General features: G+C 39.2%; 1 protein-coding gene across 3 annotated transcripts in view; it reads left to right on the top strand.

Moving 5' to 3' along the window:
- The window catches only part of TSHZ1 (teashirt zinc finger homeobox 1), a 55,057-nt gene extending 43,989 nt beyond the window's left edge, over positions 1–11,068 (top strand). For 2 of the 3 annotated variants that reach the window (XM_065832376.2, XM_065832377.2), the window contains exon 2: positions 6,496–11,068. In XM_065832376.2, coding sequence (XP_065688448.1) covers positions 6,496–9,680 — 3,185 coding nt within the window. In that variant the 3' untranslated portion in view covers positions 9,681–11,068. The remainder of the gene's footprint in view (positions 1–6,495) is intronic. The other variant, XM_071804302.1, reaches the window with a different exon arrangement.
- The last annotated feature ends 309 nt before the right edge of the window (positions 11,069–11,377 follow it).

Raw genomic sequence — 11,377 nt, forward strand, 5'->3', positions numbered from 1 at the left:
ACTTTCTCTTGCAAACCTGCTCATGTGAGAAGGGCTGGCAAATTTGATGCGTTTTGCAGTGATTCCAGCTACAGTCAGAGCGCAAGGATATATTCTGGAATGGCAAAATCACAAAGCCTTAAGCAAGCATTAAAGGGGCGGGCAGGAAGATAATTCAGCAGGAAAATAGGGAGTCAAACAGGAAAGCCTTTCGAATAAGTAATTTGTAATAGAACCTTTTTTTTTTTTTTTTTTAGTTAAACACTATGAGCTTTTACCTTGTTCTTTTGAAATTAATAGAAAGTTGCTGCTGATGGTGACTGGGGTATTTGCCATCTGTACCCATGTACTTGCCTTTTAATCACCGAACTTTTGTTTTGTACTTCACTATTAGTTAGTGATGCAAATGGAGGCTGAAATCCATGTGCCTGCTGAAGTCACTTCTCTAGGAGCCCCAGGCACCCTGGGCCTACAGTCTTTGTCATCCTGATCTCTGGTGCTCTCAATAATGCAGCAAGCCTTTGCTCCACCAAAGCGTCACCTGTCTAGGTGAGTCGTGCCATCCCCTATCTGAAGTGACAGCCATCTTTGAGTACCAGCATCTTAACTGACTTCTCTTTCATCATCCATGTTAGAGAAATAACATTTTCGACAAGGTGTTGGGTTTTTCTCCCCCTTTTCTTTATTCTTTCCCCAGCCCCCCTTCACCCCTTAGTTAGAGCACCTGATCAAAAAATTATTTCTGACAAAGATTTCCTGCTCCAAATTAAATGAGCTCAAGGAGACGGAGCATTTTCACGCAGAAAGAAAGTGAAACGTTGATGTTGGAAGTTAATGAATCTGGTAGCAGAGAGAACATTATTGAGACTGGATAATATGATCTAACAGCTTTCCCTCTTCTTATCCTCCCCGTAAAGAATGTATGGAAGTCAGTTATGTGGCATGATTCTAACATCTGTCCTACCCCATAATGGTAATTTGTATAAGTAATGGAAACAGGTTAAATACTTCCATTCTAATGTTGCCAGCAGGGATGAAAATGAACATTTCAATGAAATAATCTCGACAGAGCAGGGAGAGGAGGGGTGGATGGACTGATTCATCTCCAGCTCTCTTTGGTGATCCCAGCACTAATGAGAATGCTTGAATGTATAGTTTATCAGATAGAAGGGGAAGAGCAAGTAAATTTCTCAGATTAGAATCACCGTGAAAATATACCCGCGTGCAAGCTGCTTCCTTCTCCAATTGCCGGCATTGGCTAATAATTCCAGCATTCATTTTAAGGATATAGGGGAGAGAAGAGAAGGAGATGAAGAATCTTTTTGTTGGTTTTTAATGGGATGCCTTTAAGGGTTATCATTCAACCTGCTAGAAGCACGGAGATTGTTCTTGTTACAGTACCTTATCTACTTTTCAGACCCATGGCACTAGAATTAGAGGGCAGGCAGTTCCAGTATTTTGCCCCCCCCTCCTTTGCTGCAATTAGAAATGAAAGACACAAACCACTGTAGTAAGGTTATTTGGTGGTCTGATCGTCTGTGCTGCTTCTCAGCCATTGTCATAGCTAAGCCATATTTTTCCACTGTAGTGACATTGTAATACAGACACACACACAGATTTGTAGCATCTGTGCCAGAATTTTGTATGAACATTTGTATATACTAATATAGAAAATTCACAAATCTTCCAGCAGGCATGTTAACCTCTCACAATGTGAGATTTTGTATTCTTTTGTAAAACTCTCGTGACTCTTGTCTTCTGAAAACATATCTGTGAATGTGTTGGGGTTTTTTTTGTGGTTTGGTTTTGTTTTGTTGTTGTGTTTGGTTTTTTGTTTTTTTCCCCTCTCATTTTTCTGCAACGAAGGAAATGTGTGGCTATAGATTGTCTTTTCTAGTCATACGTTTTTGCCCAACATGTGAAATGTGTTCTTGTGTGCAGTGGAAGTCACCCCCAGCCTACAGTGCAGTTTGTGCAAGGTGACAGTGTGGGCTGTGAAAACTTCTGCAGCTGCTGTCTCCTGTTGGCTGGGTAAATATTAGAAGCTGTGGAAATGCATCTGTTGAAGAATGGTGAACATTCACATCGTGCCACTATTGTTCTGTCCCAGAGCAGGTCTTGATTTAGTGAAGAAGTTTAGACTTAAATCCATTTCTGTTTGTTGAAACTATGTAATATGTATTTTAGTGAAAATTACTGCAGTTTTCAATTGCTTTACTGAATTGTAGCATTCAGTACTTAGGTGTTTCTTCTGAATAAAATTATTTATTTGAAGGATTTAAGATTTGGTCTTGAAGTGTTTACTACATTTAATTTTGTAGACCATTAAAAACAAATACAATCGTTACTTTTTGTCCTTTTCAAAATAATGTATTCAATGCTGAATCCCTTTTTGAATGGGAAAGAATACCTCTGTAGAGACAGATTCCCTCAAAAGCACTGGTCCAAGGATATGGAAAGGTTTTATGTGAGAATATTTTTATTTTTAACTACATCCTTACATTTCGGATCTCTGTCTGCTTTTCCCAACAATGGCTCTGTATTTATAGTGTAAATCTTCTCACTGAAGCAAACACAATGTGCTGTGCTACTCACATGTACAATATATAGCGTCTCATGTCCACTTAGATTAGAATGCACAGCTTTTAACACTGCTCAAAGATGACAGTATATCTATGGGGAAGCGCTGGCATCCAGAAGGCACATTTTATAAGCAAAAAATATTATCAAGATCTAATAAGAAGAAATACAAACTGCTTCCCCTAATTTTTAGTTGTCTGGAATGTGAAGCTTTTTCCCCTTTTTACACCGTGCATTTGCCTGAGTCTGTGCATGCACAAATGAAAAGCTGACATTACATTTTGTAATTTCTGCTTTGAATATAGTTTTCGTTGAGAATCACTGGTTATATATGTTCTTGTTATTTTCGTCTGTTTTCGGCACACATGTAAACCAGCAATGTCTTTGCAGATGCAGGAATATCTGGAGAACATTGCTGAGAGTTTCTCGGTCACAGAAAGATACACTGTCAGAAATCTGTCTGTCAGTTGATCTACCTATTATAATTTAGAGGGAGAATCTCAACATCTCATGCTTTTATTTTATAGAAAATAATATTACTTGTCTTTGCAAGTAATTATAATAGCAGTATTTTTGCTGTGTTTAAAATTCTGAAGCTTATTTATTTGTCAGATTTCTGTGGGAATTTTAGTAAGACATACATGTTTTTAGAAATTAACATTCTTTATTTTGTATGCTTCTGAACTAGCTTTAACAGAAGCCTTTTCTGTTAGAGAATTGGACTGACCTTGCAAAATACCATATGTTGAGTGTGCTGCTATTCATCTTCTAAACATTAGTAGTCTTGAATGAAAAGGTATTGTGTGTATCCTATGGTAACTAAAGGAGTTAAACAAAATCTTTTTGCTTGCAGTGACAGAAATTAAACATTTCAGGTAAATTACTCTCTTTTTGGTTAAGAAGCATTATTTCTTTGCGATATTTTGTATGACTACGGTACAGACATGTGGGTGTGCACATCATGTAAATTCAGGGGATTTTTTAGAATCTAGTTTAAATTCTGAAATCACAGAAAATCATAGTCCTGGCCAATCGTACATTCTTAACTCGTATATTGCACTGTATGTTGGTAAGGGACTAAATTCAGTAGTGTAGTGGTCTCAGCAGAACCTAAGACTAGGAAAGTAAGTGAAAGATGGATATTTTACCCTGACACTCAAGTTTCTTTGCTTTGACAGTTTAACACCAACCTTTCACATAGTTTTAACGATCCTTGTGTGGATATCTCCTATTTTTATGGTAAAGTACAAAAGTACAAGAATAGAGAAAACCTACCGTCATAAACAAATAAAGCAAAACAAAAGATGGGGCAGTGGCTCAACTGGAGTTTCAGCTTAAGCAGATATTTAGATGGTTTTATATAGCAATTATAAAAATATGTTTTTATGCAATTTAGAATCAAGTAAAGAGATTTAAGCAGGATTCTTACAAAATTCTGCATGAACTGTAGCAACATTTGGTATCTTACAACAGTTTCTTACATCTATTTATTAAAAATATTTGGATGTGAAAATTTGAGAAAATTGGCATAGTTCCACGAAGGTTAGTAAAAAGATAGCTGTTCACAGAAGCTCAGAATGCAGGCCCCCTCGTTTTTAGCTTCTACTTGGTGCGACTGTCGACTGTCTGCTGATTATTACTAAGTTTTTTTTGTTGTCTTTTTTTTTTTAATATAAAAATGCCAGATGGTAACTGTCTGTTTTTATGCATTTTAGGCCTCAGAGGTTTTTTTTTTTTATTATTATTTTTTATTTAAAAGTAATTTCAGAAGCAGAAACCATGTTCTTCTATAACTGTTCTTTACTTTCCTGAAACTTAAAAATGTATCGTCTTTTGCTGTTAGAAATGACTGAAAACAGGTGTGTTTAATGAGAGAGCTAAGAGATCTTAGACTGTAGCTGTGGGAGTGAATTCTACTTGTATACCTTGAGTTCAGAATTACGGCAGAACTACCGTGCTCAAATACCTGCAGAGCGTTTCAACAGCAGCATTACTGCAAGACTGGGAAGCTGACTGACTTCTTAGTTCTTTCACTATTTCTGTATTTCTTTCTTCATTTTATGAACTAAATGCATTTTTAATATTTTTTTTTTCTTATGGTTTTATGATGCTTTTCTGGCATCTTCCTGGCCATTTGCTCCAGGATGATTTCTGTAGTAACTTCTATTGTGCTTAGTACTCACCAGTCCTTTTAAATATATTAGAAAAACACCTGAGGCTGATGCACTGTAAGGACCTGGGCCCTGCTTAACACTTTTTTTAAAAAACAAAAGATCAAATTCTCTTCTGAAAAAATGTGGCACTTAAAGGAAAGATGAAAGATGCAGTGGACATCTGAAGGTTCAGCGTTACTCCAGTGCTAGATGGACTGTTTTTCTGCTTTATCTCAAAAGATCAGACTGAAGTAGTTAGGGGCTGCATAAAGACTGAATTGCAAAGGTGAAACAGAATGCAGTGCTGGCCATAATACTGTTACTTTTCCAAAAAAATTAAAAAATAAGTTTCAAGGAGTGTTCATATTACAGTAAGAAGGTTATTTTTATTTTTCAGAAAAGAAGTTTCAGAATATATTAACAATTATGTATGAAAAGAAGCTCAACTTGTGCTTATGCTCTTCCCAGTTGAAGACCTCACCTTTGTTAACATGATAATATGTATTTTCTTCATATCATATCTTCTGGCATTCTTTCAGTATTGTACCATGGAAGGGCATAGCCCACGTTTCCGCATCCCTTGCTGCACAGTTCACCTGACAAGGAGGCATATTTTAATTTGATTACTGAACATTGTTTGCAATCCATGTTTTCTACCTTGACATGCTCATAAATGATGTACATTCCATTATTGCTGTGATTTTTTAAAGCTTCTTTTACAAAACTGGGGGAAAATGTGTACGAGTATGTTTTCTGCTTTACAATGAAAGTGTACATTTATCACTTAGGTACATGTAAGCCACTTCTGTGAATTGGGCCCTTGGAGTAAATATGTTTTGATGTAATGGCCATCTGCTCATGAATATCACATTTGCTACTTTAAAAAATAGTTTGATATAGATAAACACATAGTTTGGTAAGATTACATAGTTTCACCTAGTGGGAATACAATAGTAAAGTTAGATCTTTACCATAAGGCAGTAATCGAGCTGGGATGGAGGTCTCAAGTTTTTTTGTTTGTTGCTTTTAAAAGTTAATCTCTAATGATGTTTACTTTTAGTTGCTGACTGCTGTTTTCAAAACGATAAATGCAGGACCCACATCAAAGGGATATCTTAGCCATTTTGGAAAACAATCATAGCCTTGCTTCTCTTTTCACCTTGTGAAAATGAAAGCTGTTCTGCTCTGAGAGGGACCCAGTACAGCCAGGCACCAGGAGACCCTGGAACAGCTGACCTGACACACTCGCCCCATATGGCTCCATTAGAGTCAGGTGTCAGTGACACAGAAATGGCACTTGAGGCTGTAGCTTAAAGCCAGTTTGCCAGCAGAGACAGCCCTGATGAGATGGAGTTGGTCAGGCCAGTGGTTCTGAGTGCCCAGGCCTGAGGGGTGAAGGTCAGCTGCAACGTGTTGCACGTATGTAGTGCAGCAGATATAACTCAGTGCTGGGCTGTTTTGTAAGCTGGTAAAAACTGGTTTAGTAGGCTCTTTGTTGGATTTTGGTTTTGATATTATGGTATCTGCTGTGGTCCTGGCACGTATTTTACTGCCGAAGTCAAAGTTTATTCTTAGATAGTAATGATATCTAACTAACCAGGACAGACTGTGTGGATTTATAGTCAGAGAGTGTGTGAGTGATGGTGAGTTTGGTTTCTGGATGTACCTTCAAAATTTGTCTTTATGGTTACTGGTTTTAGTACAGAAGACAGCAATGATGTAAAATATGTGTGTTCAATAACTTTGTCTTGTTTTCGCCCCCCTCTCCCCTCCTGTATTTTAGCATATGTTCCTGAGGAGGAATTGAAAGCAGCAGAAATAGATGAAGACAGCGTGGAAGATGATGGGCTGTCTCTGGACATCCAGGAGAATGAGTATTTGTGCAATGAAGAAGCGGAGATCAAAGAAGCTGAAAGCTACCAGAACTCCCCAGTCAGCACTGCAACTAATCAGGATGCAGGCTATGGTTCGCCGTTTAGTGAGAACAGCGATCAGCTGGCCCATTTCAAAAGCACTTCCTCTAAAGAAGAGAAAGAGGATCCTCAGTGCACAGACAATGTTTCCTATCCACAGGACAGCTTGGCACAAATAAAAGCTGTGTATGCAAACTTACTTTCAGAGACTTGCTGGTCCAGTTTAGCTTTGGACTTAAAGAAATCCAGTCCAACCACCAGCAACAATGGAATCAGCCAGAATGAAAACACCACCAGTACTGACACCAATGCCAATTCCCAGAGTACTAGTACCTCCAGTACCAACACTAGTACCAGTACAACTACCAGTAATATCAGTAACAGTAATAGTAACAGTGGTGGTTCAGGTTATGACTGGCACCAAGCTGCATTAGCCAAAACTTTGCAGCAGACCTCATCATACGGACTTCTCCCAGAGCCCAGTCTTTTCAGCACAGTACAGCTTTACCGGCAAAACAATAAACTTTATGGGTCGGTGTTCACCGGTGCTAGCAAGTTCCGATGCAAAGACTGCAGTGCAGCATATGACACACTGGTGGAGCTAACAGTGCACATGAATGAAACTGGACATTACCGTGACGACAACAGAGATAAAGAAGCCGATAAGACCAAACGGTGGTCAAAGCCTAGAAAACGATCACTTATGGAAATGGAAGGCAAAGAGGATGCCCAAAAAGTGCTGAAGTGCATGTACTGTGGGCATTCATTTGAGTCTTTGCAAGACCTCAGCGTCCATATGATAAAAACAAAGCATTACCAGAAAGTGCCTCTGAAGGAGCCAGTACCAGCCATCACTAAACTGGTCCCTTCTACCAAAAAGCGAGCACTTCAGGACTTAGCTTCACCTTGTTCACCTGAGCCAACAGGGATCACTGCAGAAGCTTCACTGGGTGAGTCTGCAAAGGATCAGAAAACTGCCAACCCCTATGTGACTCCAAACAACCGCTATGGCTATCAAAATGGTGCTAGCTACACTTGGCAGTTTGAAGCACGCAAAGCCCAAATACTGAAATGCATGGAATGTGGCAGTTCCCATGACACTTTGCAGCAGCTCACTGCTCACATGATGGTCACTGGTCATTTCTTGAAGGTGACCAATTCTGCTTCCAAAAAAGGTAAACAGCTAGTTTTGGACCCTGTGGTGGAGGAGAAGATACAGTCTATACCTCTTCCACCCACCACCCACACAAGGCTACCAGCCTCCAACATTAAAAAGCAGCCCGATTCCCCAGCGGGCTCCACAAACTTGGAGGAAAAGAAAGACCTAGAGAAGGAAAAGGTGTTGGTCAGTGAAACAGAGAAAAAGATTAAAGAAGAAAATGAGGACTCTACAGAGAAATTTGAGGCAACTACTTTGTATCAGTACCTCAGAGAGGAGGACCTAGATGATAGTCCCAAAGGCGGAATAGACATATTGAAATCCCTGGAGAACACAGTGACAACAGCTATCAGCAAAGCTCAGAATGGAGCACCTTCCTGGGGAGGATATCCCAGTATTCATGCAGCTTACCAGCTGCCAGGAACAGTCAAACCCCTTCAGCCTGCAGTGCAGAGTGTTCAAATTCAGCCGTCTTACGCGAGCAGTGTAAAATCACTGTCGTCAGAACACAATGCGCTCATCCATTCCCCAGGCAATCTCACACCACCACCTCACAAGAGTAATGTCTCTGCTATGGAAGAGCTAGTGGAGAAAGTTACAGGTAAGATCAACGTGAAGAAAGAAGAAAAGCCTTTGGAGAAAGAGAAGAGTTCTCCAGTCAAACCCATGTCACCTGCCGCTAAAGAAAACAAGGACTTCCCAAAAGCAGAAGAAGTAAGTAACAAACAGCAGCAGAAGAAGAGCTCTGAGACAGACGTTCAGAAGGTCAAAAAGGATAGTCCAGCAGAAGCACATACACCAAATGGTACTGAGCCACTTAAAACAAAGGTTGCAAATGGCTGTAATAATTTAGGAATCATCACAGATCATTCACCTGAGCCATCCTTCATTAATCCGTTGAGTGCTTTACAGTCCATTATGAATACCCACTTAGGCAAAATTTCTAAGCCGGTAAGCCCCTCTCTGGACCCTTTGGCCATGCTGTACAAAATTAGCAACAGCATGTTGGACAAACCCATTTACCCAACCACTCCGGTCAAGCAGACTGATGCTATTGACCGATATTACTATGAGAACAGTGATCAGCCCATTGATTTAACCAAGTCCAAAACCAAACCTCTCGTTTCCAGCGTGGCTGACTCTGCCTCGTCCCCGCTAAGGGAGAGCGCCCTGCTGGATATTTCCGACATGGTGAAGAACCTCACAGGACGTTTGACGCCCAAGTCTTCAACGCCGTCTACCGTGTCAGAGAAATCTGATGCTGATGGCAGCAGTTTTGAGGAAGCTCTGGATGAACTGTCACCAGTACACAAGAGGAAGGGCAGACAGTCCAACTGGAACCCCCAGCATCTTCTGATCCTTCAAGCCCAGTTTGCTTCCAGTTTGAGGGAGACCCCAGAAGGCAAATACATTATGTCGGACCTAGGTCCACAAGAGCGGGTACACATCTCTAAGTTTACTGGTCTTTCCATGACCACAATTAGCCACTGGCTGGCCAATGTGAAGTATCAGTTAAGGAGGACAGGTGGAACTAAATTTTTAAAGAACTTGGACACAGGACATCCTGTTTTCTTTTGCAATGATTGTGCCTCTCAGTTCAGGACTGCTTCTACATACATAAGTCACTTAGAGACGCACCTAGGGTTTAGTTTGAAGGATCTGTCAAAGTTGCCACTTAATCAGATTCAAGAACAGCAGAATGTTTCAAAAGTCCTCACAAACAAGACTTTGGGCTCACTTGGAATTGCCGAGGAGGACTTAGGCTCCACATTCCAATGTAAGCTCTGTAACCGAACTTTTGCAAGCAAGCATGCAGTCAAACTGCACCTTAGTAAAACACATGGCAAGTCCCCAGAGGACCATCTGATCTATGTAACTGAGTTAGAAAAACAATAGCGTCCAGGTAAGCAGCCAGGTATGCAAGTGACCACAGGAACATTGCACTAAACTTCTTCATAGTACTGCACTAGGCCTGACCTGAGCCTCTGAAATCAGTCTTACTTTTGTTGCTGAACTGCTTATCTGGACCTTGGTTTTTCTTACACTTATTTTGTAGTTATATTTATATGCTCTTTGTCTGATCTGTGCATGGTTATTTTTTGTTTCTGTTTTTATTTTTTCGTGAGTCAAAGTCTGACCTTTATTTTCAACATCTGTCCTTGATGTTAAGCTATCTTTTGTAGAATGTAGTGGGAGACACTATTGAGAGACATTAATTTAGCCGTAAAGAAAGACACAAAGAACAATGATAAAGAGACATCCTAAAATTACAAAGTTGCCATGACAATAAAGGTCACAGAACCTGGTAGTGTCAAGTTTTAACCCTCTGAGAACTGTAATAGCATTTCTGTGCCTTTCCCAGTGACTAAATAACTTAATAAGGAAAAACAAAACAAAGGCTTAAAGGCATTTTATTCAAATAAAAGCTGTGTCGGAAGCAGAACTTATTTTTTTTTAAATGAATGAGCTTCTTTTTTTTTGTTTTAATGCAGAACTGGTTTGTGAAGAAATTGTGCATGCAGTCCTTGGAAGAAGGAGAGCTGTGTAGTATTCAAGGGGTTAGGAAGCCACGACTGTATAAGTTAAATAATAATTTAAAAAGATAGCAAACCAAGTTGCCACTATGCCCAAACCCTCTGGATGCTGAGAATTGCCACTTTATGGCAAAAAAAAAAAAAAAAAAAAAGTATGCAAGCTGTTATTTAAAACAAGTGTAAAAATGTTATTTTCTTTATTTTTTTTTTTCCTGTAAAATACTGCAGTTTATAGTTATTTACAAATGTTAAGCTTTGGTACAAGCTGACCTTTCTATAGTGTGCTGCATTGGTAAATGAAAACAAAAAAAATGGGGCAAATGTTGGATTCTGTTCCTTGTAAATTGCCAGCATCAGCTTAAAAAATACATGTTACATATCGTATCATTTTAAACTGTTCAACTTTCTTTGTACCTTCTGGCTGTATGCTTTCTCTTTTAACTTTTTATATTGTCATTTTATATTCGATTTCTGTGTATATAATGTAAAACCACACTTTTTCAATAAAATTTAGTTCCTGCAGCTTGATATAAATAGAGGAATTTTACTGGCACCTGCATCTTTCCAGATGCATGTACTTAAAGGAACTATCTGATAAAAAATAAATAAATAAAAATAAAGCAAGCAATGCACTATGAATTATACATTTTGATGTTTTATCATTAATATTGTACAGTACATTTTGGTTCACACAATTAAATCCACTGTTTTCTCAAGTGTAAAATAAACCCACATGCAGTTCTTGATTTACATACATTGTCATGTCGTCATTATATTGCCTTTGAGGTGTTATTCCAGCAGTAAGAGGCATCGTTTATATAATCAACCAGCAAAAATCTGTTGGAAATCATCTCTCGTGATCTGTATGCTGACGTGTTTCATTCAAAGCTGTAATACCAATAACGTGTCAAACGAGATTTGCCATAGGTACGTACTGTGAAAGGTACGGAAGCAGCAGGGCGCCGTCAATTAGCGACGGGCGTTCTGCTCATGAGCGAAGTACAAGAAGGGCTGCAAAGGTTTTGGCCAAGTTAATTTTCCTCTGCTGTGTGTGACCGT

The sequence above is a fragment of the Patagioenas fasciata genome, chromosome 2 (genome assembly GCF_037038585.1).
Source record: "Patagioenas fasciata isolate bPatFas1 chromosome 2, bPatFas1.hap1, whole genome shotgun sequence".
NCBI lineage: Eukaryota > Metazoa > Chordata > Aves > Columbiformes > Columbidae > Patagioenas > Patagioenas fasciata.